At 40.9% G+C, this 27160-nt stretch overlaps 1 protein-coding gene and 1 long non-coding RNA gene across 3 annotated transcripts; one reads left to right on the forward strand and one right to left on the reverse strand.

Moving 5' to 3' along the window:
* Positions 1-586: 586 nt before the first annotated feature.
* LOC132490772 (uncharacterized) lies at positions 587-27038 on the reverse strand. Its single transcript, XR_009532601.1, has 2 exons — positions 26955-27038; positions 587-1807 (listed from the first exon to the last, which is right to left on the reverse strand). It is a non-coding gene; the product is annotated as an uncharacterized LOC132490772 (long non-coding RNA).
* SMCO1 (single-pass membrane protein with coiled-coil domains 1) lies at positions 17872-23175 on the forward strand. Of its 2 annotated transcripts, none has more exons than XM_060100271.1 (3): positions 17872-17921; positions 20424-20573; positions 22731-23175. In XM_060100271.1, exons 1-3 carry the CDS (start codon positions 17872-17874, stop codon positions 23173-23175), a joined length of 645 nt encoding a protein of 214 aa, XP_059956254.1. The 2 variants fall into 2 exon arrangements, with proteins under 2 accessions (XP_059956254.1, XP_059956255.1); XM_060100272.1 differs by lacking the exon at positions 17872-17921 and adding an exon at positions 17952-17977.
* Positions 27039-27160: the final 122 nt, after the last annotated feature.

A 27160-nucleotide genomic window follows, 5' to 3' on the forward strand; every position in this document is an offset into this window, starting at 1 on the left:
CCAGCCTCCAGAAGAGTGAGAAATAAGTGTCTGTTGTTTATAAGCTACCCAGTCTGTGGTATTTTGTTGTAGCAGCCTGTAGGGACTAGGACAACACTAGTCGTATTGGATTGACCGCCCACCCTACTCCAGTCTGATCTTTTTTGTTCTCAAATATCTTTTTATTTCACCTTCATGTTGAAATATATTATTACCAATTGTGGGCTGGTAGTTTTTTTACCCCTTGTTTTTATTTGGTTTCATCAGTTTCAAGATGATAGTTCAATTTCCCCTGGCTTGTATTGTTTCTGATGAGAACTCATCAGTAATGTTTATCTTGGTTTCTCTGTATTTATTTATTTATTTATTTATTTTGCGGTACACAGGCCTCTCACTGTTGTGGCCTCTCCTGTTGCGGAGCACAGGCTCCGGACGTGCAGGCTCAGCGGCCATGGCTCACGGGCCCAGCCGCTCTGCGGCATGTGGGATCTTCCCGGACCGGGGCACGAAACCGTGTCCCCTGCATTGGCAGGCAGACTCTCAACCACTGCGCCACCAGGGAAGTCCCGGTTTCTCTGTATTTAATGCATCATTTATTCCTTGGTGCTTTTTTAAAAAATTTATTTATTTATTTATTTATTTATTATTTTTGGCTGCGTTGGGTCTTCGTTGCTATGCGCGGGCTTTCTCCAGTTGCGGTGAGCAGGGGCTACTCTGTTGCGGTGCACGAGCTTCTCACTGCGGTGGCTTCTCTTGCTGCAGAGCACAGGCTCTAGGCGTTCAGGCTTCAGTAGTTGTGGCACACGGGCTCAGTAGTTGTGGCACACGGGCTTAGTTGCTCCACGGCATATGGGATCTTCCCAGACCTCGAATCCATGTCCCCTGCATTGGTGGGCGGATTCTTAAGCACTGTGCCACCAGGGAAGTCCCTCCTTGGTGGTTTTACGATGTTCTCTTCTCAGTGTTTTTCAACAATTTGATTTTGTTGTGCTTTGGTATGGCTGGGGTTTTCTTCAGCATTATTGGCAAATAAAATCATAAGATATTTAAAGTGTACAACATGATGATTTGATATAGGTATAAATTGTGAAAGGATTCCCCCATCCAGTTAATTATCACAGCCATCACCTCTCTTTCCCTTTCTCTTTTTCTTTCTCTCTCTCCCTCTCTCTCTTTCTTTATTGGTGAGAACATTTAAGTTCTACTCTCTTAGCAAATTTCACTTATACAATACAGTGTAATCAACTGTCATCAAATTGGTATGCTTTTCCTTATGTATATTCTGCTTGGACGTCTTTGAACTTCTTGGAATTTAATGTGTCATCAAATTTGGAAATATTTCTGACACCAGCTGTTTTTTGCTGCTTCCCTCTCTTGCTGGAACTCCAACACACATATGTCAGAACACTTGATATTGTCTCACAGATTACTGAGGCTCTGTTAATTACTTTTCAGCCTTACGTCTCTGTGCTTCAGTTTAAAGGGTTTCCATTGCCCTGTCTTCAGATTCATTGCTCTTTTCATCTCCAGGGCCTAATTTACCCAGTAAATTTTTAATTTCAGTTGTTGCATATTTCAGCTCTAAAATTTCCATTTGGTTCATGCATTAGTTCTACTGGGGTTGCCATAACAGAATACCACAGACTGGATGGCTTAAACAGCAGAAAATTATTTGTCACATTTCTGGAGGCTATCCAGTAACAAGGTGTCGGTATATTTGGTTTCTCCTGGGACCTCTCTCCTTTGTTTGCAGATGGCTGCCTTCTCGCTATGTCCTCACATGGCCTTTTCTCTTGTTCGTGTACCTCCTTGGTGACTCTTCTTCTTCCTGTAATGACAGTAGTCATATTGGATTAGGGCTCTAGCCATATGACCTCATATAATCTTAATTACCTCTTTAAAGTTCCTATTTCCAAATCACATTGGGGGTTAAGGCTTCAACATATGAATTTGGGGTGGGGGTGGGGGACACAATTCAGTCTGTAACACCACATAATGGAATATTATTTGGCAATAAAAAGGAATGAAATACAGATCCATGCTATAATATGGATGACCCTTGGAAACACTATGCGAAGTCAATAAAACCAGTCACAAAAGACGATACCTTGTATGATTCCATTTATATGAAATGTCCAGAATAAGCAAATCTACACGCAGGGGGAGGAGGGATTAGGAAGGAAGGGGAATGACTGCTGATAGGTATAGGGTTTCTTTTTGTGGTGATGTACATGTTCAAAAATTGCTGTGGTAATGGTTGTACAACTCTGTAAATATGCTAAAAACTCTTGACTTGTATATTTAAAATGAGTCACTTGTATGATATATGAATTATATCTCAGTAAAGCTGTTATAAATATATACTGTATGATTCCATTTGTTAAAATTTCAAAAATAAGCAAAATTAATGTATAATGAGATAGTGGTTATCTTTTAGGAGGAGAGGGAAAGCAGTAATTGGGAGGGGCCACAAAGGCCATGACAAATCTGGCATGTTAGCAATATTCTATTTTTTTAATTTGGGTTAAATTTACATGAATGTGTTCATTTTGTGATAAATCATTAAAAGGAAAAACACCATTTCCTCTCTATACACAATACTTCTGACGCCAGATGTGTGGGGTTTTCCACACCAAACAATTCTCCAGTTCTTGGCATACACCTGCTGGATGTCCTACAATTTAACTCAGTTCTAAAACTAACTGCCCAGAGTTGGCACAGACCCACAGGTTAAGAGCTCAGTCACCCAAGATTGCCCCACTTCAGGCGCCAATCAAAAGTCCCAAATTGTCACTTGTACCTCTGAATGACTGGCTATAAATCAAGGGTTCCTGAGACCCCCTTCTCAAGTTTGATGGTTTGCTAGAATGGCTCACAGAACCCAGGAACACAGCTTACTTACTATTACCAATTGATTATGAAGCATATATTAAAGAATACAAATGAATAGCCAGTTGAAAAGATACATAGGGTGAGGTCCAGAAGGGTCCCAAGCATAGGAGATTTTGTCCCTGTAGAGTTTGGGGTTCACCACCCTACTGGCATATGGATGTGTTCTTGCTCATCCAACTAGAAGCTCTCCAAACCCCTTTGCTTAGGATTTTTATGGAGGCTTCATTACAATAGGTATAATGGATTAAGTCACTGGCATTACTGGTTAACTTAACATTTAGCCACTCTTCCTTCCCGAGAGGTTCAGGAGCAGAGCTGAAATTTCCAACCCTCTAATCATGTGGTTGATTCTCCGAGCAACCAGCCCCACATCATTAGGGGCTTTCTAAAAATTGGCTCACTGATGGGATAGAGAGGGTGGGGGGGAGATGCAAGAGGGAGGAGATATGGGGATATATGTATAGGTATAGCTGATTCATTTGGTTATACAGCAGAAACGAACACACAATTTTAAAGCAATTATACTACAATAAAGATGTTTTAAAAAATGAATAGGGCTTCTCTGGTGGCGCAGTGGTTGGGAATCCACCTGCCGATGCAGGGGACGCGGGTTCGTGCCCCAGTCTGGGAGGATCCCACATGCCGCAGAGTGGCTGGGCCCGTGGGCCACGGCTGCTGGGCCTGCGTGTTCGGAACCTGTGCTCCACGGTGGGAGAGGCCGCACGGTGAGAGGCCTGCATACCGCAGAAAAAAAATTTTTTTTTAATGAATAAAAATTCCTGGTAAAAAAATAAATTAAAAATTAAAAATAGACCCACCACCAGTCCCTCCCATCAGGAAACTTGCACAAGCCTCTTAGATAGCCTCATCCACCAGAGGGCAGACACCAAAAGCAAGAACTACAATCCTGCAGCCTGTGGAACAAAAACCACATTCACAGAAAGATAGACAAGATGAAAGGGCAGAGGGCTATGTGCCAGATGAAGGAACAAGATAAAACCCCAGAAAAACAACTAAATGAAGTGGAGATAGGCAACCTTCCAGAAAAAGAATTCAGAATAATGATAGTGAAGATGACCCAGGACTTTGGAAAAGGAATAGAGGCAAAGATCGAGAAGATGCAAGAAATGTTTAACAAAGACCTAGAAGAATTAAAGAACAAACAAACAGAGATGAACAATACAATAACTGAAATGAAAAATACGCTAGAAGGAATCAATAGCAGAATAACTGAGGCAGAAGAACAGATAAGTGACCTGGAAGACAGAATGGTATAATTCACTGCTGCAGAACAGAATAAAGAAAAAAGAATGAAAAGAAATGAAGACATCCTAAGAGACCTCTGGGACAACATTAAACACAACAACATTCACATTATAGGGGTCCCAGAAGGAGAAGAGAGAGAGAAAGGATCCGACAAAATATTTGAATAGATTATAGTCGAAAAATTCCCTAACATGGGAAAGGAAATAGCCACCCAAGTCGAGGAACTGCAGACAGTTCCATACAGGATAAACCCAAGGAGAAACACACCGAGACACATAGTAATCAAACTGGCAAAAATTAAAGACAAAGAAAAATTATTGAAAGCAGCAAGGGAAAAACAACAAATAACATACAAGGGAACTCCCATAAGGTTAACAGCTGATTACTCAACAGAAACTCTACAAGCCAGAAGGGAGTGGCATGATATACTTAAAGTGATGAAAGAGAAGAACCTACAACCAAGATTACCCTACCCTGCAAGGATCTCATTCAGATTTGATGGGGAAATCAAAAGCTTTACAGACAAGCAAAAGCTAAGAGAATTCAGCACCACCAAACCACCTCTACAACAAATGCTAAAGGAACTTCTCTAAGTAGGAAACACAAGAGAAGAAAAGGACCTACAAAAACAAACCCAAAACAATTAAGAAAATGGTCATAGGAACATACATATCGATAATTACCTTAAACGTGAATGGATTAAATGTTCCAACCAAAAGACACAGGCTTGCTGAATGGATACAAAAAAACCCCCCCATATATATGCTGTCTACAAGAGACCCACTACAGACCTAGGAACACATACAGACTGAAAGTGAGGGCATGGAAAAAGATATTCCCTGCAAATGGAAATCAAAAGAAAGCTGCAGTGGCAATATTCAAATCAGATAAAATATACTTTCAAATAAAGAATGTTATAAGAGACAAGGAAGGACACTATATAATGATCAAGGGATCAGTCCAAGAAGAAGATATAACAATTATAAATATATATGCACCCAACATAGGAGCACCTCAATACATAAGGCAACTGCTAACAGCTATAAAAGAGGAAATCGACAGTAACACAATCATAGTGGGGGACTTTAACACCTCACTTACACCATGGACAAATCATCCAAAATGAAAATAAATAAGGAAACAGAAGCTTTAAATGACACAATAGACCAGATAGATTTAATTGATATTTATAGGACATTCCATCCAAAAACAGCAGATTATACTTTCTTCTCAAGTGGGCACGGAACATTCTCCAGGATAGATCACATCTTGGGTGACAAATCAAGCCTCAGTAAATTTCAGAAAATTGAAATCATATCAAACATCTTTTCTGACCACAATGCTTTGAGATTATAGAAATGAATTACAGGGGGAAAATGTAAAAAAAACAAACACATGAAGGCTAAACACTACGTTACTAAATAACCAAGAAATTACTGAAGAAATCAAAGAGGAAATAAAAAAATACCTAGACACAAATGACAATGAAAACATGATGATCCAAAACCTAAGGGATGCAGCAAAATCAGTTCTAAGAGGGAAGTTTATAGTTATACAAGCCTACCTCAAGAAACAAGAACTATCTCAAATAAAAAATCTAACCTTACAACTAAAGGAACTAGAGAAAGAAGAACAAACAAAACCCAAAGTTAGCAGAAGGAAAGAAATCATAAAGATCAGAGCAGAAATAAATGCAACAGAAAGAAAGAAAACAATAGCAAAGATCAATAAAACTAAAAGCTGGTTCTTTGAGAAGGTATACAAAATTGATAAACCATTAGCCAGACTCATCATGAAAAAGAGGGAGAGGACTCAAATCAATACAATTAAAAATGAAAAAGGAGAAGTTACAACAGACACCACAGAAATACAAAGCATCCTAAGAGATTACTACAAGCAAATCTATGCCAATAAAATGGACAACCTGGAAGAAATGGACAAATTCTTCCAAAGGTAGTACCTTCCAAGACTGAACCAGGAAGAAATAGAAAATATGAACAGACCAATCACAAGTAATGAAACTGAAACTGTGATTAAAAATCTTCCACCAAACAGAAGTCCAAGACCAGATGGCTTTACAGGTGAATTCTATCAAACATTTAGAGAAGAGCTAACACCCATCCTTCTCAAACTCTTCCAAAAAATTGCGGAGGAAGGAACACTCCCAAACTCATTCTATGAGGCCACCATCACCCTGATACCAAAACCAGACAAAGATACTACAAAAAAAGAAAATTACAGACCAATATCACTGATGAATATAGATGCAAAAATCCTCAAAAATTCAAGCAAACAGAATCCAACAACACATTAAAAGGATCATACACTATGATCAAGTGGGATTTATACCAGGGATGCAAGGATTCTTCAATATATGCAAATCAATCAATGTGATACACCGTATTAACAAATTGAAGAAGAAAAACCATATGATCATCTCAATAGATGCAGAAAAAGCTTTTGACAAAATTCAACACCCATTTATGATAAAAACTCTCCAGAAAGTGGGCATAGAGGGAACCTACCTCAAGATAAGAAAGGCCATATACGACAAACCCACAGCAAACATCATTCTCAATGGTGAAAAACTGAAAGCATTTCCTCTAAGATCAGGAACGAGACAAGGATGTCCACTCTCACCACTATTATTCAACACAGTTTTGGAAGTCCTAGCCATGGTAATCAGAGAAGAAAAAGAAATAAAATGAATACAAATTGGAAAAGAAGAAGTAAAACTGTCACTGTTTGCAGATGACATGTTACTATACATAGAGAATCCTAAAGATGCCACCAGAAAACTACTAGAGCTAATCAACGAATTTGGTAAAGTTGCAAGATACAAAATTAACGCACAGAACTCTCTTGCATTCCTATACACTAATGATGAAATATCTGAAAGAGAAATTAAGGAAACATTCCCATTTGCCATTGCAACAAAAATACCTAGGAATAAACCTACCTAGGGAGACAAAAGACCTATATGCAGAAAACTATAAGACACTGATGAAAGAAATTAAAGATGATACCAACAGATGGATATACCAGGTTCTTGGATTGGAAGAATCAATATTGTGAAAATGACTACACTACCCAAAGCAATCTACAGATTCAGTGCAATTCCTATGAAATTACCAATGGCATTTTTTACAGAACTAGAACAAAAAACCTTAAAATTTGTATGGAGACACAAAAGACCCTGAATAGCCAAAGCAGTCTTGAAGGGAAAAAGTGGATCTGGAGGGGTCAGAGTCTCTGACTTCAGACTATACTACAAAGCTACAGTAATCAAGACCATATGGTACTGGCACAAAAACGGAAATACAGATCAATGGAACAAGATAGAAAACCCAGAGATAAACCCACGCACTTATGGTCAGCTAATCTATGACAAAGGAGGGAAGGATATACAATGGAGAAAAGACAGTCTCTTCAACAAATGGTGCTGGGAACACTGGACAGCTACATGTAAAAGAATGAAATCAGAACACTCCCTAACACCATACACAAAAATAAACTCAAAATGGATTATTGACCTAAACTTAAGACCGGACACTACAAAACTCTTAGAGGAAAACACAGGAAGAACAGTCTTTGACATAAATCACAGCAAGATCTTTCTTGATCCACCTTCTAGAGTAATGGAAATAAAAAGAAAAATAAACAAATGGGACTTAATGAAACTTAGAAGCTTTTGCAAAGCAAACTACAAACAAGACAAAAAGACAACCCTCAGAATGGGAGAAAATATTTGCAAACGAATCAATGGACAAAGGATTAATCTCTAAAATGTATAAACAGTTCAAGCAGCTCAACATTAAAAAAACAAACAAGCCAATCCAAAAATGGGCAGAAGACCTAAATACACATTTCTCCAAAGAAGACATACAGATGGCCAAGCGGCACATGAAAAGCTGCTCAACATCACTAATTATTAGAGAAATGCAAATCAAAACTACAATGAGGTATCACCTCACACCAGTTAGAATGGGCGCCATCAGAAAATCTACAAACAATAGATGCTGGAGAGAGTGTGGAGAAAAGGGAATCCTCTTGCACTGTTGGTGGGAATGTAAATTGATACAGCCACTATGGAGAACAGTATGGAGGTTCCTTAAAAAACTAAAAGTAGAATTACTGTATGATCCAGCAATTCCACTACTGGGCATATACCCAGAGAAAACCATAATTCAAAAAGACACATGCACCCCAATGTTCATTGCAGCACTGTTTACAATAGCCAAGACATGGAAGCAACCTAAATGCCCATCGACAGAGAAATGGATATAGAAGATGTGGTACATATATACAATGGAATATTACTCAGCCATAAACAGGAACAAAATTGGGTCATTTGTTGAGACGTGGATGGATTTAGAGACTGTCATACAGAGTGAAGTAAGTCAGAAAGAGAAAAACAAATATCATGTATTAACACATATATGTGGAACCTAGAAAAAAATGGTACAGATGAACCGGTTTGCAGGGCAGAAATTGCGACACAGATGTAGAGAACAAACATATGGACACCAAGGGGGGAAAGCAGCAGGGTGGTGGTGGTGGTGGTGTGATGAATTGGGTGATTGGGATTGACATGTATACACTGATGTGTATAAAATTGATGACTAATAAGAACCTGCTGTATAAAAAAATAAAACTCAAAAAAAAGAAACATTGTACATATTGTCATGGATATGTAATCTGATGGATTAAAGGATACCAAATTTTATTGCTTTGAATTTGCAAATAAAGAGAAATTAAAAATAAATAAAAAATAAAAATTGCCTCACTAACATAAACTCAGGTGTTGTTGAAAGTGGCTTTTTATGAATAACAAAGGACACTCCTTTCACCTTTATCACTCTGTAGCTATTTCAGTAACTGGGGATAAAACCAAATATTATAATAAAAGATGCTTCTTTCACCTGTTTTAGGATCCAGGGACAAAAAACAATTATAACAAGAGATGTTCCTATTACTCTTATCACTTAGGAAGTGATAAAGAGTTTTAGAAGCTCTGTGCCAAGAACCAGGACAAGGACCAAATATGTATTTCTTATTATATCAAAATATCACAGTCATCAAGCTTGTTGATTTTAAAAATAAAAGAGTCAGTTATTTTACCAGCAAAAATTGGTTTAATTGGGAATAGCAGGGAGTTGCAATTCAGGACAAATAAGCCACAGCAAAAACCATAGGCAAGTCCATCAAACAAAGGAGAGGAACGTTATTTTATAGAAAAAATGGAGCAAGTTGGAAAAGGTTGTTTTGAATGAAAGCACACTGAAGAAAAGTGGAGTTCAGGGTGATGACACTTTCTCATTGGCTGAGTTGCTGGGGTAGTCAAATTCTTGTAGGATACTCAACATACACCTCTTCCTGTTGGGGCCTGTAATTGGTGATTCTTTCCTGTTGATGATTCTTCTGTTGGGATCTGTAGTTGGTTTTGAGTGGTACTGCATGAGAGCTTCCACTTCTAGCCTCTCGATGCCATTTTTAGTGAGGTTTCCCTTTATTAATTTTCACAAGTTTATGATATACAGCTTTCTGTGTGCATGTTACACTTCGATTTTTTAAAATATAAATTTATTTATTTATTTTTGCCTGTGTTGGGTCTTTTTTCTGCACACGGACTTTCTTTAGTTGTGACAAGTCGGGGCTACTCTTCGTTGCAGTGTGCAGGCTTCTCATTGCGGTCGCTTCTCTTGTTGTGGAGCACAGGCTTTAGGCACGTGGGCTTCAGTAGTTGTGGCACGTGAGCTCAGCAGTTGTGGCGAGCGGGCTCTAGAGTGCAGGCTCAGGAGTTGTGATGCACAGACTTAGTTGCTCTGCAGCATGTGGGATCTTCCCAGACCAGGGTTCGAACCCATGTGCCCTTCATTGGCAGGCGGATTCTTAACCACTGCACCACCAGGGAAGCCCCCGACGCTTTGATTTTTTTTAAACCCTTATTAATTTAAAAAAATTCAGGGGGACTTCCCTGGCAGTCCAGTGGTTAAGACTCCGCACTTCCACTGCAGGGGGCACGGGTTTGATCCCTGGTCGGGGAGCTAAGATCCCCCATGCCATGTGGCGTGGCCAAAAAAAAAAAAATCAGTAGATTTGAAGTAGCTAAACCATTTTTGTTTTTCACCAGTTCATTAATGGAAGTTTCCATAAGAACCCCACTGTCCATGAACATGCCTATCACACAGACACAGTGGGGGTCAATAGCCAATCTAGCTAGTAGGGTCTAATAAGATTCTTGAGATTAATGTTTGAACAAGAAATGTGAAACAGATATAGGGGTGTAGTCTTAATTTGGTTTACCCCAGAGCAGGACCTGAGATGAGAATTGCATGTAGTTTGTGAGATGATTCTGTCACCTAACTCAGGTTCAGCTGCTTACCACTCAAGAATCCAATACTGAGAGACAAGTGTTGGGTAAAAGGAAAGATAGCTTTACTGAGCAAGCTGGCAATCCTGGGGAAGAGGTGGACTCATGTCCCAAAGAACAAACCCCTGACTCCCCAGGTTTTACTCAGAAATTATATTGGAAAAGAAGGGGATACATCCTGAGGAGAGGGTTGTGGGGTATGTGATCAGTTCATGGACGTTCTTCTGACTGGTTGGTGGTGAGGTACTCAGGAGTCAACAGCATCAACCTTCTGGCTCCGACTGGTCTGGAGTCTACGTGCTTGTAGGGGAGATATAATCAACTTCTTCCATCTGGCAAGCGTTTCCGTATCTGCAAAGTAGCTCAAAGAATGTGGCTTAGAATATTATCTGTAGTCCTTGAGGAGGAACTAAAGGTCCTTGACTTTGTTTAGTGGCTAAACTATTATTATCTTGTCTTATTTGACTATTTTCCTTTGTCTCCGCATTTTCTCGCTTCTCTGATTAAATTTATTCATTGGAACTCAGGGAAGGCCTAGGAGGCTAAAGTTTTGCTACAGAAAATAGAGAGGCAGAGGAAATGTGTGTTGGGGGGGGGTTCTGTCCCAGGAAGGCCCCATAGGGTCCTGCTCAGTTACAATTTCAGGAAGCACCCATAGTACAGAAGTAGGAAAGTGAGACAGAGAAGGGAAGATAGCCAACACAGAGTACAGGTTCCCTCTGTGGGTAGTTGAGGCCCAATCCCTCTAAAGTCCTTTTGATGATGGCCCCCATTTTAAAATATAGAAATGGGGGATGAGAGATATTAAGTAACCTGCACAAGCTCACAGAGTTAAGAAGTGGCAGAACAAGAATTTGTACCAATCTGATCAGAGACCAAGGACAGTTTAGCCTGAAGGACACCAAGCCAGGTTTTAGAAACTGGAATCTAGAAATGAGGGAAAAGGAAACCAATGCAAGCAGGTTGCAAGCAAATGGAGTGATCGCCTGGAATTGGCACTGTGTCTGAATTTTGCTTTTATATGATGACTGGGTCAGGTGAAAGGTTGAGTCTGGTGATGGAGCTAATAAAATGTATGGAATTCTCTTTCAAGAATATGAGCTCAGACATTCTCAATGAATCCTTTTGTAGTCTTTATAAATTCACAAGTTAAAGAACCCCTTCCTCTGATGTACTGGTGTAGGTAAGTATCTGGACTGAATGCATTTTCCTGAAGGTTGCACTGTGAGCAATCTAAAAAAGTGGGAGGGCTTCCCTGGTGGCGCAGTGGTTGAGAGTCCACCTGCCGATGCAGGGGACACGGGTTCGTGCCCCGGTCCGGGAAGATCCCACATGCTGCGGAGCGGCTGGGCCCGTGAGCCATGGCCGCTGAGCCTGCGCGTCCAGAGCCTGTGCTCCGCAACGGGAGAGGCCACAACAGTGAGAGGCCCGCGTACCGCAAAAAAAAAAAAAAAAAAAAAAAAGTGGGAAAAACCAGGTTGGCAGCCCCCCTGACAAAATATCATTTTAACAAGCCCTATTTCCATCCACATGTGCTACCTTTACAAGAACTCTTAGGGCAAGGTGGCCATTAGTAAACTTACTATTGGTAACTTCATCTCTGGCAAAAACTCCTGGATCTTTTCCCTGGGTCAGAAATAACATTACTCTCTTAGTGTCTGTACTTTGAGTTCAGCACTCAAAGATAGTACTCCAAGTATTCAATTGTTAGTACTTGATTCAGCTCTAGGATGAACAACGAAAACCTGCTGCTGCTTTAGATGCTTGTTTCTCAGATGCTTGTTTTAGCAGACCAAAGTACTATTTAGTTCTTGGCACTGCTGTTTAGGTCTTGAGTTCCTCGTTCTTTCAAAGATCTGTACCCCGCAACAGAAAACAGGCAGAAATCTAGGTTGCAGCTTTGCTATGAAAAAGGTTTGTGGAAGAAAATATTTTTAAAATATACAACTGATAAAGTACCATTATTCAAAATATACAAAGAGCTCCTAAAACTCAACAATAAGAAAACAACCTGACTTTTAAAAGGGCAAAACACTTGAACAGAGATTTCACAGAAGAAGATACACAGATGGCAAGTAAGCATATGAAAGATATTCGACATCATTTGTCATTAGGGAATTACAAATTAAAATAATGAGATACCACTACACACTTATTAGAGTGGTCAAAATCCAAAACAATGACAACACCTAATGCTGGCAAGAATGCAGAGCAAAAAGAACTCTAACTCCATTGCTGGTAGAAATACAAAATAGTACAGCCACTTTGGAAGACACTTACAAACTAAACATACTCTTACCATGCAATCCAGCAATCGAGATCCTTGGTATTTACTCAATAAATTGAAAATTTATGTCCACACAAAAACTTACACATGTGTATTTATAGTGGCTTTATTCATAGTTGCCAAAACTTAGAAGCATTCAAGATTCCTTCAGTAGGTGAATGGATAAAGAAACTGTGGTACATTCAGGCAATGGAATATTATTCAGTGCTAAAAAGAAATGAGCTAACAGGACTCCCCTGGTGGTGCAGTGGTTAAGAATCTGCCTGCCAATACAGGGGACATGGGTTTGAGCCCAGGTCCGGGAAGATCCCACATGCCGCGGAGCAACAAAGCCTGCGAGCCACAACTACTGAAGCCTGTGCACCTAGAGCCTGTGCTCTGCAACAAGAAAAGCCACCGCAATGAGAAGCCCGCGCACCACAACGAAGAGTAGCCCCCACTTGCCACAACTAGAGAAAGCCCACACGCAGCAACAAAGACCCAACACAGCCAAAAATAAATAAATAAATAAATATTTTAAAATGTTTAAAAAGAAAAAGGAAAAGAGGGCTTCCCTGGTGGCGCAGTGGTTGAAAGTCTGCCTGGCGATGCAGGGGACAGGGGTTCATGCCCCGGTCCGGGAAGATCCCACATGCCGCGGAGCGGCTGGGCCCGTGAGCCATGGCTGCTGGGCCTGCGCATCTGGAGCCTGTGCTCCGCAACGGAAGAGGCCACAACAGTGAGAGGCCCGCATACAGAAAAAAAAAAAAAAAAAAAAAGAAAAAGGAAAAGAAATGAGCTATCAAGCCATGAAAAGACTTGGAGGAAAATTAAATGCATATCACTAAGTAAAAGAAGCCAATCTGAAAAGGCTACATACTGTGTGATTCTGGCCATATGACATTCTGGGAAAGGCAAAACTAGGGAGACAGTGAAAAGATCAGTGGCTGCCAGAGGTCTGCGGGGAGGGAGAGATGAATAGGCAGAGCACACAGTGAGACTATTCTGTATGATATCACAGTGGTGGATACAGATTACTATGCATTTGTCAAAACCTACAGACTGGACAACACCTGGAGTGAACCCTAACGTAAACTAGAGACTTTGGATAATAAGGATGTGAAAATGTAGGTTCATCACTTGTAACATGTACCGCTGCGATACATGGATGTCTACTGTGAGGGAGGGTGAGTCTGTGTGAGGGGAGGGATATATAAAAACTCGCTGTACTTTCTGCTCTTCTGCCTGGGAACCTAAAACTGCTCTAAAAAATAAAGTTCATTAGTTAAAAAAAAAAGTTTGGAAAGCAATATGACAGGGAACAAGGAGGGTCCAGAAGGTGAGCCTGGCAGAAGAGATCAGGAAATTCAAAGATTGGGCAGACAACAGGCCAAATAGCAGAGAGGCAATCAAGGATGGTGATCAGCAGGTTCTATTTAGGTCGGTACAGACAAGAGGTGGTCAGTGCAAGGAGGGAGAAGGGAACAAGTATTGGATCTGGATGGGCAGGCAGCATCCTAAAGGAAGCAGCACTGGTGGGTGGAATTGGCAGGCTCTGATCCCAGAGCCAAACCATTTGCTCTTCACCCTGTTCTAAACATTCCTCCAGAGGCTCGGGGCTGGTCCCCCAATGGCTCATGCTGAGTGAGCTGAGGACAGAGATGCCAGGTTACGTGAGAGTTTCCACCATTGTTTCCTTCCTTCTCTGTTTTATTTCCTTGTCAAGGTACTGGCCACAGGTCTACCCATAAAGAAAACTAATGTTAGCTCCAGAGAAATGAAGGGCTTCTGAAGAAACCCCATCAAAGAAGAACTTGATGTATAAAGTCTCCTGCACAGAATTCCCTGGCTGTCCAGTGGTTAGGACTCTCTGCTTCCACTGCAGGGGGCCCGGGTTTGATCCTTGGTGGGGGAACTAAGATCCCACATGCCGCACAGTGTGGGAAAAAAAAAAAGTCTCCTTCACTTTGCTAAACTCCTTAAGGATAGAGCCCCAACTATAAAGGCTTAATCAATAAGGCAAAGTTGTTATTCCTTATAAGCACATTAGCAATGAAACAGTTCTAGGGGAGGTTAGTTCAGTGATGGCTTCTTTCTTCCTTTTTTAAACTTTACCCTTTTTCCAATCTCTTTCTATTCCCCAGCCTCCACCCCCCTGGTCCCTGGCAACCACTTTTCTACTCTCTGTTTCTATGAATTTAACTTTATATTTAGAGTCCACATATAAGTGCTACCATGCAGTATTTGTCCTTCTCTGTCTGACTTATTTCACCTAGCATAATGCCCTCAAGGTCCATCCATGTTGCTGCAAACATCACAATTTTCTTCTTTCTTGACACTTAGCTTGTTTCCATATCTTGGCTATTGTGAATAATGCTGCAGTGAACATGGGAGTGCAGGTCTCTCGTCGATACCCGGTATTCATTTCCTTTAGATATACATATATACCCAGAAGTGGGATTGCTGGATCATAGAGTAGTAGTTCTATTTTTAATTTTTGAGGAACTTCCATACTATTTTCCATTGGGACAGGTTCTTTTCCTCTCTCTGCTCTGCTGCCCTGGCTTACTCCCTGAGGCTGGTTCCCCTCACAGCCGTAATAGGCTGGATGCTGCAGTCCCTGGCATCATATGAAGGAAAATCCAACAACATTGAGGGAAGAAGAGAACATTTTCTCCCATGTATTTCTTTTTATCATCAGAAAAACTCTTCTCCCAGTCACAAGAAGACACAATTCCCCTTATGTGAGGAGCTAGAATAGCCAAATTCACAGAGACAGAAAGTGGAATGGTGGTTTCAGGGGCTGAGGAGAGGGGAGAATGTGAAGTTGGTATTTAATAGGTACAGAGTTTCAGCTGGGGAAGATGAAAAAGTTCTGGAGATGGAAATGGTGGTAATGTTTGGACAACAGTGTGTATGTTCTTAATGTCACAGAACTGTACACTTAAAATGGTCAAAAATGGTAAAATTTTTAAATTGAGATATAATTGACATACAACATTGTATTAGTTTCAGGTATACAACATAATGATTCTATATACGTATGCAGTACATGATGATCACCATTGTAAGTGTAGTTAATGTCCATAACCACACACAGTTACAATTTTTTTTCCTGAGATGAGAACTTTTAAAATCAAGTCTCTTAGCAACTTTCAAATATACAATACAATGTTATTAAATATAGTCACCATGCTGTACATTACATCCCCAGGACTTATTTATTATAAGTCTGTACCTTTTGACTACCTTCACCCATTTCACCCACCCCCCCAACCAAAAATGGTAAATTTTATGGTATGTATATTTTATCACAAGTTTAAAAAAATGTTTTCTCAGAAGCCCCACAGTAAATCTCCTCTCACATTTCATAGGCCAGAATTCTGCCACCTGCCCATTCCTAAACCAATGATAATGGCAACAATAATAAAATTACTGTGATTGGCTTGGTCTAATCAAGATTCACCACCCTTGTGACTAAGGGGGTGTGTAGACCCAGAGTCCCTTGAAGCACACAGCTACCCAAAGCTCAAACAATATTTGGATTTAGATTCTGTTAATGAGGAAAAAATAGCGGGGGTGGGGAGGTATTGGGGAGGATGGCCACTGGGTAGGATACAAAGACCCTAGCAACGTTTTCCCACTGAGGCAAGGAACGACTTGATTCCTTCAGGACACCCAAACTTTCCTGAAATTCATGTGCGACTTACTGACTCCAACCCCCAGGAGGCCTTGGGGACTCATACTGTCTCTCAGGTCTGTCCCTTTCCTTTTTCACTCCAAGGACAGACATTATAATCTCATCGCTTCACATCTACTGTGATTCCAGTCTCCTGAGGGACATCTCTGCCTCTGGTTTCATTCTCATTTGGATCCATCTTAAACACCAGTGCTAGAATAACTTACAGAACCAACACCTCACATATGTCCAAACTGCTTACCAGGATGGCTAGAACCCTTTTGCAATCCTCGTTTTCAGTCTCCCTACTAGTATGCTTCTTAGGGCAAGGATTTTGCCTTACTCATTTTATTCCTAATACCTGGAATAGTGCTGATCATTCATTCATAGGTTTTGCCCATTCGATTTATATTTATGGTGTTCAGCAAATATTGAATAAGTAAATAAATTGTTCAATGAATGAATAAATCCATGACCTGCTTCTTACCAGTTTGTGTCATTTTTCTTTTTCTCACATGAATCTTTTGTTGAAAGTCAACAAAATACTCACTCATGGTTCCCTGACCACATCATGTACCTTGCCAACCACCCCTGTGAATTTACCCACACAGTTTCTCCAGTAATGTTCTTCTCTCTCTTCTCTGATAATCAGAGACCTACATTTCCTTTAAGGCCAAGACCAAATCCCACCTTCAATGTGAGTGCTTCTCAGTTATCCAAGGCTTCAGTGACCTACTCTCTCATCATCTATGATTTTTATGGTCTGTATCTACTCAGCACACATTTTATATATATTTTCTTTTAAATATATATTATCTTTTAAGTATCTCCCCAGTGAGTATTTAAACCCCTTGAATTCAGGAATCCTGTTTTATGTCTGTTTTTATTTCCAATACCTAATCTAATACTACAATAAATATAAGTTTCTAAGGATGGTCGGATTTTTTTTGCATTGATATAATACATCATAAAAAGTCTGGGGCTTCTTTAAACCTAATTGAGATTATAAGTGAATAATTAAGCTCTTAAAATTAGAGAGTAATATTTCCATTAAATTTAATCCTAGTTTATGTATACATTGTGTACCCGTATATCCATACCAGAATATACACAGAGCCACAATTACATCTGGTTGTTGTACTAGGTTGATGAACTATGGGTCACTTTTCAAAGGCAAATATTATAGTGCATCCCAGGACACCTGTGTTCACAGGATCAGCTCTTTGAAACTATATTTGGATGTACAAGCTATTAAAAGCTTCTTGTACTGAGTGACCTTTCAGGCAGAATTTAGATCGAATACTCACACTGCTGCTGCCTGTTGCTGAGTGGAAGAGAGCAGAAAACCCTGGATTCAAACCTCTACTGGGTTTTTGTTTTGCTTGTTTTGTTTGTTTTTCATTTTGCCTTAAGAAGATGAACAATGAAACCACAACCCTGATATCCTTAAAGGAGGCAATGAAAAGGTTGCTAATGGCTACAGGGAGGGAGCAAGCATGGGTCTGCTTTTCTGGGAAGATGAGTAAGAGAAGAATGAAGAATAAAAATAAGCAAAGAACTACGGACATGCTAATTAGAATTCTTTCTCTGTTAACGTGTTCAGGTTCAAAAAATGTCAATTAATAATAAAGAAAAGTCTACTCCCAGGTTTTATAATTCCATTCAATTAATGCATGTGCTATATGCCAGGTTTACAAAAATAAGTAACATGTGGTTTCTGCCCTCAAGGAGCTCACAGCCTTAGGAATAACAGACGTATTCAAAAATGCTTACAATTTAATGTGACTGACATTATAATGGTGATGTTCCTAAAGGGCTATGAGAACATGAAGAGAGGAATGAATTTTGCCTTTGGAAAAGCAACCCTTCATAGAGGGACATTTAGGCTGGATCTGAAAGTGTTAGTAGTTTACAAGAAATAAAAATACGGTAAGGAATTCTAGGCTGAGGAAACAGTACATGGAAGCATAGAAGCTTGGAATCGCACACGGTATTCAGTCAGCAGCTAGATGTCTCATATGACTGGTGACTAGAATGTGTGAGAGGACTGGCAGAAGATGGGGACGAAGGGCAAAGAGCCTGTGTTTCCTGCTGAGGAAATCCAACTTGGCTCCAGCAATATCACTGGGCAAGTCGGCAGCATAAAATGTATATAATAGTCAAATTATAAGATCAGAATTGTGTTTTAGAAGAATATCTCTGGAGAATGGATTGGACGTGAAAAGGAGGAATCAAGTTAGACTACTGTAATCCTAGGTCCAAGTGAAAGATGGTGATTAACTGGCTTACTGGAGATAGAGAGGATGGGATAGATTAGAGACACGCTGATGGAAAGAAAGGGAAAAAATGGTGAGTTATTCTGAGATTTCTAGTTCGAGGAATTGGGTAGATGGTGATGCCATTAACTGAGCTGGAGAGTTGTAGTAGAAACGCAGATTTGCAGACATGTTGTTTAGGATTTATTTGGAATGATCGGGAATGCCTTTTGGTGAAAAGATTCCAAAGAAATGCTCCAACTGTAAACCTTTATACTGAATGACAAGCTAGAGTTTACCTCTAGAGTTCAAGCTGGAGATGACCTAAAAGCAATATCTTCTTAAAGGTCTAAAAGTTAATACAAAGAGTTTGCCAGAGATCATAGTTTTGACTTGCAGACAGAGATTACTGGCATATTAGGTCATGCAGGCCTATACTAAAAAAAATGCACATTTCGTACAGAGCCTTATCTATATGTAAATAGAATCCAAAGCAATGAGAAAATTCCATTGCCGAAATTTCTGAAGATGGGGTGCGAGAGGAGGGAGGAGGGACTTAGTAGATTCAGCTTAAGACAGTTGAGTTTGACATCACCATCCAGGTGGATATGTGCAAAACATAGTTGAATATACAGGTCTAGAGCTTAGGAGAGGGGTCGTACCTGAAGCTAAATTAGCCTTGGGAGAAAGTAAAGACCAAGAAGAGAAAATGGTCAAGGATAGAACCCTAGGCAACCACAACAGTATTCGGGTGACTGGGGACATAGAAACTCGGGGAAGTGGCTGTGTGTGTATCATTTCCTTCGTGAAAGACAATGTGAGTGGCTTCAGGCAAGTGAGTTGTGTGGTTCCAATTCTTTGTGGTTCAGTTAGACATAATTTTGGTGCCACAGCGCCCTCTAATGATCAGGGCTGTTCAGAGCTACTCAGATCTCCCTTTTGCTGTTACACTGCTTAGCATTTCACTAACATCAGAAATGTCAATCATAGGAGACACGTTTTATTACTTCTGTGTAAGGCCTCTTATAGGTATTGGGGGACAGGCATAAAGATTTCCAAGAAATAGTCTCTGATCCTCTCCCTCCAAGAGCTTACAACTTAGATCATGAAAACTAACTCTAAAAATAAAGGAGATGGGGAGTGACAAGAGATAGAGGCAGTCCTGTGACAGAGAAGTAGGCAGGGAGCAGATCTTCAGGTAGAAAGGCTGAGGGATTCAAGCAGTCAGTGGAATTGGAGCTTATCCTTGATGGATGGGACTTGGACAGTCAGAATAAGGCAGAGAAAGCCACCTTAATAAATACTGGTCTCCGCACTAGTCAGCTATGTGACAGTTCAGTTTCAATCTTTTTGAGACTCAATTTTTTTATCCGTAAATAGTAAAAATGACCGCTTTACTTCTAATGGCTGTGAGAATCAAATTAAAGCTTGTATAAAATATTTTTTAATGTATAAAGTATGGTACGAAGACAAGACATGGCAATATAATTGAGGTAATTAGACAATTCACATGTTTGGCAATATAAGGAATGCCAGAACTAGGATGATGACTAGAGAGAATGGCAAATGGGAACATCTGTTCATAATCTTAAAATGTAAATAGCTATTCAAATTCGATAGTGGTTATAAACAATGTATTATAGCCTTATGTTAAGACAGAACCTTAGTTTTGTGCCCTGACCTAAATTAACCCTTGATCCTTTTATCCTATAGAGTAGACCACAAACTCCAAGCATTAGAAGCACAGTTTAAAGAACTGGACTTCACCAAGGATAATCTGACACAGAAATTTGAACATCATAGCAAGACTCTGGCAAACCAAGCGGCACAAGATGAGCTGTGGACAGCAGTTCTGTCATTCAAGTGAGTATCCAATCAGAAATCAGTGGAATTTTGTGGTTTTGTGAGAGCTTGCTGTGGTCATTCTAAAATTGGGTTTCTTTTTTTTTTTTAATAAATTTATTTATTTATTTTTGGCTGCGTTGGGTCTTCGTTGCTGCACACGGGCTTTCTCTAGTTGCAGCAAGCGGGGGCTCCTCTGGTTATGGAGCATGGGCTCTAGGCACGTGGGCTTCAGTAGTGGCAGCACACGAGCTCAGTAGCTGTGGCTCACAGGCTCTAGAGCGCAGGCTCAGTAGTTGTGGCGCACAGGCTTAGTTGCTCCACAGCATGTAGGATCTTCCTGGACCAGGGCTCGAACCCGTGTCCCCTGCATTGGCAGGCGGACTCTTAACCACTGTGCCACCAGGGAAGTCCCTAAAATTGGTTTTCTTAATATGGTTCCGACAATGGATTGTGAAGAAGTTACATTTTCTTAAGCTCATTCATTCAAGAGATTAATTTGAGCACCTGTTTACTTGCCAGAACTGTGGTACACATCTCAGAGTCCCTTGCTTGCCAAAGTCTTACTAACATAGAGATGGATAATATAACTCCTCTGCCATGGAGAAACTTATAATATGAGTGGCCTGAGATCTAAGCTATCCAGTTTAGTGCAAACCCTATTTCTTTTCTTTTCGCGGTACGCGGGCCTCTCACTGTTGCGGCCTCTCCCGTTGTGGAGCACAGGCTCCGGACGCGCAGGCTCAGCGGCCATGGCTCACGGGCCCAGCCGCTCCGCGGCATGTGGGATCCTCCCGTACCGGGGCACGAGCCCGCGTCCCCTGCATCCGCAGGCGGACTCTCAACCACTGCACCCAGGGAAGCCCTAAAATTCTTTTAATAGTGTGTATCTGTTAATCCTAAACTCCTAATTTATCTCTCTCCCCTTCCCCTCTGGTAACCATAAAATTGTTTTCTATGTCTGTGAATCTGTTTTGTAAATAAGTTCATTTGTATAATTTTTTTAGATTCCACATATAAGTGATATCATGTGGTATTTGTCTTTGTCTGACTTAATTATAATAATCTCTGGGGCCATCCATGTTGCTGCAAGTGTCATTATTTTGTTCTTTTTTATGTCTCAGTAACATTCCTCTGTATATATGTATCACATCTTCTCTATCCATTCATTGGTCGATGGACACTTAGGTCGCTTCCATGTCTCGGCTATTGTAAATAACTGCTATGAACACTGGCAGGCCCTATTTCTAAAGTAAGCATTTTCTAAACTGCAACGCTGGTTGTTACCTGAAAACTGGGTTCACCTCTTGGTGGGCGTTGAACCAAAAGACAACCAAGCCAAAGACTGGGACAAGAAAGGACGTATTACTTGCAGCAAGTAAGGAAAACACCAGGGTTCTTTCCCAAACAGCAAAACTGGGGAAGTTTTAAGCTCAGGGTACATGCATATTCATGAAGGGGCTTGAATAGAGGAGAATTCAGCAGCGAATTGGGGCAAAGGTTGACAGAGTCCAAGCTTTAGTTGACTGAAGTCATAAGGGTCAGAAAAGGTCAACATCATTATTCCATCTTCCACTGGGTGGGGACCTCAGTTCCTGCAGAACTCAAAATATGTGTATCAGATTGTTATATATATCCCTTGAGGAGGAACTAGGACTCTTATCACTAAACTACTTTCTCTTGACAGCTTTTCCTTTGTCCCTGCATTCCCTCACTTCCCATTAAGATCAGGAATCACTGAGACCTGTTCAAGGTCAAGCACTGTGGCCAGGCTTAGATCACAAAATGGCTTCTCTTGGGCTTCCCTGCTGGCGCAGTGGTTGAGAGTCCGCCTGCCGACGCAGGGGGCACGGGTTCGTGCCCCGGTCTGGGAGGATCCCACATGCCGCGGAGCGGCTGGGCCCGCGCGTCCAGAGCCTGCGCTCCACAGCGGGAGAGGCCGCAACAGTGAGAGGCCCGCGTATTGCAAAACAAACAAACAAACAACAACAACAACAAAATGGCTTCTCTTATGTCAAGAGAGCCATGCCTGGTTCTCTTTCTCTGGGGACTTCCTACCAAATCTGCTTACAGTTCTCCTAGTAGGTTTATACTTCTTTGAATTATCCTAATAAAATTCATTTTATGTTTGTATGTAAAGAGTTCTAATGCTTAAGAAGCACTCCACATTTTTTGTAGGTTCACTCCAATGGAACTGAATATTTTATACAGCTACGTCATTGAAGTACTCATCCACTTGCACACTCGTGTGCTTGAGAAGCTGCCAGATCTGGTGAGAGGTCTTCCCACCTTAGCCTCCATCCTTAGACGAAAAGTCAAGAACAAGCGCATTAGAGTTGTATGGGAGTCTGTCCTGGAGGAGCATGGGATGCAAGAAGGAGATATCACAGCACTGTGTACCTTCTTTGTAGCACATGGTAACAAGGCAGAACACTACATTGCTAAAGTAAGGCAAATGTATATAAAAGATGTCAATTTCATGATCACTAATATGGTAAAGAACCAGGCTCTGCAGGATGGTTTGCTAAAGGCTGTTCAGGTCATTGAGAAGGGAAAAGCAGTGAGGGCCCCTGAAGAGCAAAAGTCATCCCTAAAAGAGTTGGTACCATCAGCCAAAAGCTGACCTGTTACCCTAGACCCAGAGATTACACTTCTAGTAATTTATCTTGCAAATGGGAAAAAATACATACATGCAACTTATTACAGGCTTATTTTTATAGCAAAAGTGAGGAGAGTGTTAAATTATGATATACTGATACAGTGGATACTTTCTGTATAGCAATACAAGAGAATGAAGAAGCTCTTCATGTAATCATATAGTAATATGGAGTTATCACCAAGATGTGTTGTTTTAAAATATTCATTTCCAATATATATTGCTAAATGGAAAAAATGGGCAAAAACAAACATATAAGCTACTATATCTATAAACTTCATAAACTTCTTCTGGAGAAATACATTAAAAAGTGATAACATTGGTTTTCTTAGGGAAGAAGACTGAGAGGCTAGGGATCAAATGTAGGAGGAAGTCTTTTCAATGTTAATCCACTTGTACTTTTTGAATTTTGAACCATGTGAGTGTATGTACTAAAAACAATAAATAAATAAAACATCTAATATATTTTGTATGTTGATGTGCATTTTCTCTCTAGTACAGTTCCATAGTTATTTGTACTAGAAAGGGAATTCTCACACACTGACCATATATTTATAATTAAAAAAAAATTATTTGGCTGTGCCAGGTCTCAGGTGTGGCATGCGGGACCTTCATTGCCACGTGTGGGATCTTCAGTTGCGGCATGCGAACTCTTAGTGGCGGCACGTGGGATCTAGTTCCCTGACCAGGGATTGAACTCATGCCCCCTGCACTGGGAGCATGGAGTCTTAGCCATTGGACCACCAGGCAAGTCCTATTTATAATATTTTTTGAATAAATGCCATGCACTAGGTAGTGTGAATAACAGAAACATTTTAAAATGTGGATCCTGCCCTACAGGTAAAAGTTAAACACTGATGCTTTATTTGGGAGGTACAAATTCAGGACAACAAGAATGAGTAACACTTTGGAAGGCTGTTATGTAGAGAAGGATGAGAAGTAATACAAGATGATGTGTTACCTTGCTGGCTCTTCCTTGACAATAGGTTGCTTGCTAGATCCATGCACTCAGTCTTGTCCTTCTCTAGACACACTGTTTAGAAATACCATGCCAAATAAAAAAAAAAAGAGAGAGAGAGAAACCATGTGTTGGAAGTGTTACTGAACCAAACTTGGTCTGTTTGCCCACCATGCAGCAAAGCCAACCTACTGACATGGGGGTGTGTTGAAGGAAAGTGCAGCGTTTATTGCAGGGCACCAAGCAGAGAACGGGCAGCTAGTGCTGGAAAGACGACAGGAACTCCTCTGTGGCTTCCAGAGAAGGGTTTTAAAGGCAACTTTTGTTGTGAGGGTTGCACCTCACAGACTTTCTTTTGATTGGTTGGCTGTGAGGTAATAGGGTGATGTTTCCAGAATCTTAATCATCAACCGATTTCTACAAGTTTAGGGTCTAGTGCTTGTGATCAGTATATAGTCACCATCCTCCACCTGGGTGGGGTGAGCCTTAATTTCTGCAGAACAACTCAAAGATTTACATCAGATCGTTGTGTACATCCCTTGAGAAGGAATTAGGACTGTTTTATCATTGAAGTATTGTTTAACCTATTATTAATTTTTCTACTTGGCTGCTTTTCCTTTGTTTCTGCATTTCCTCCCTTCCCTAATTTGTAACTGCTTGAGTCTGCTCTTTGGAACTCAGGGAAGGGCTAGGAAACAAAAGCCTTTGTTTCCTACAAGAAACAGGAGACATGGAGGGGCCTTTGCAGCCGGGAGGGCCCTGCAGGGTCCTGCTTGGTTTCAATCCCCCCTTTTCTTTGATACTCCTCAATCCTACTGGAACAAAAAAGGGAATAAAGTTTTCTACAGAGAGGTTAATCATAAACTCGGCAGGGAAACTCGATTTTAGAGGGGCTTGGTTTCAATAGGAAGAAGGAAGGAAAATTTCTCTGTTGTGCTCACAAAGACTACTGTTTTCAATTGGTCAAAACTGGCTCTGTGGGGAGTGACCCCCTCATACTTCCAGGATGCATCATCTAAGCCCTCCTAGCAGCCACTGGGAAGCCAGTTACTGCATTGTTCAGTGCAGTGTTTCACAGGATCCCAGAAGTGGCAGGAGAAGCCAGAGATTCCAGAAATGCAACTGGTCAGCCCCAGGCAGAGGAAAGGACTGTGGGTCCACAAAGTAAACGAGGCCAGGGAAATCTGAGGAAGCACATAAAATGTATCCAATACACAAGACACAGGTACCAGAAAATAGAAATCAAAATGCAAGAGTTAAAATAAGATTACAATAAAACCATAATCACTAGGCAATATACAAATGAGTGATGTCAGAGGTGGGGTATCATTGTGTGGTGGAGAAATATCTCCTAGACGAAGTGCCTTGAACTGATCCTTGAAGGAGGCAAAGCCACGAAGCAACTCATTTACGATGAACTGAGATTTCAAGCAATGGCCCCAAAACACAAGATTTGTATGACAGTGAATAGATCATAACTGAGTGTTTAAAAGACTAATAGGAGATTCCACAGGAAAAGGAGGTTGGGATCACATTAGGGAGCCTGGAATTCCAGGCTAAGGGATTGATACTATGGACAACTGGATGACAACCAGTTTTTTTAACTCGCGTTAAAAAAAAAGAAACTTCCAGGACTTCCCTGGTGACGCTGTGGTTGGGAGTCCGCCTGCCGATGCAGGGGACGCGGGTTCGTGCCCCGGTCCTGGAAGATACCACATGCCGCGGAGCGGCTGGGCCGGTGAGCCATGGCCGCTGAGCCTGCGCGTCCGGAGCCTGTGCTCCTCAACGGGAGAGGCCACAACAGTGAGAGGCCCGCGTGCCGCAAAAAAAAAAAAAAAAGAAAAGAAACTTCTAAAGCTCTCTAGAAAGGATCCACACCTCCTAGTTTTGCCTTCATCTGGAAACCATTCATCTCCAGCACCTAAATGACCTCAGCAAACCCAAAAGACCTTAATGACTATTTACATGCACAGTGACTTTCTTTTCTCTTCGTCCACAGCTATTTAGCATTTCCTCAGAAAACTCAGACCTGTTTTTTCTTCCAAAAATTTTAAAATTGTGGTAAAACACACATAACACAAAATTCACCACCTTAACCATTTTTAAAAATTTTTTATTATTTTTTTAAGACTAGTCAAGTGCAGTAGTGAGAACCACCTTAATCATTTTTAGGTGTACAGTTCAGCAGTATTAAATATTTACATTCATAAAATTGTGCAACCGTCACCACCATCCATCTCCAGAACCTGTAAAACTGAAACTCTATATCCATTAAATAATAACTCTACTTTGTCTCTATGAAGCTTGGTTCTTAAGTACTAGAGATCACAGTCTTTATATAATCACCACCGTTTTCTTAGCCAAAATCTACTTTTTCATACAACTCAATTCAGTAGGATCAGTTGTCAGTAAAAGAACTCAATACCAAAGTAGAAAAACTTATTCCAAAAGCATAAAAAGATAAAATATTTTCCTTTTGACTTCCTTTGTAATTCTGATTGCTCTAGACTGAAATTTAACAATAAAGTAGTAAGCCCAGGATCGTGGCAGCAGTACCAAAGTTTGTTTCCCAAGTGCCTGTTGAACTGCAGCAAGTTTGTGGATTCGCTGACCACAGCCTTTCTCGGAGATGCTTTTCCAAGAACTTTGGAAAGCGACCTAAGAGGCTTAGTTACAAATTAACGGAAACAGAAGGGTATTCTGAGGAGTACTGAGGAAAGAATTTTATAAATTACTGTTCGGTTTTTAGTTTGTTTTGAGGTTTCCCATTTTCTGCCCAGAGACTAACCTTGCGACACTACCGGGTTTCCGCGGCCTCCGGGAGCAAGAATCACGCGGGAAAAGTGGAGCCACAGGGGTTGCGACGCAAGGGGAGGGCCCTCTCCACGGGGCGGAGCGGGCGGCGCGCGCAGGCCCGGAAGTCCCTCCCGGCCGAATGTTAGCCGTCTCTCCTCTTGATTGGTTCTCTAAGGTGGGAGGGGCCGTTTTGGCGGG

The sequence above is a fragment of the Mesoplodon densirostris genome, chromosome 5 (assembly GCF_025265405.1).
Source record: "Mesoplodon densirostris isolate mMesDen1 chromosome 5, mMesDen1 primary haplotype, whole genome shotgun sequence".
In the NCBI taxonomy this organism is placed as follows: Eukaryota; Metazoa; Chordata; class Mammalia; order Artiodactyla; family Ziphiidae; genus Mesoplodon; species Mesoplodon densirostris.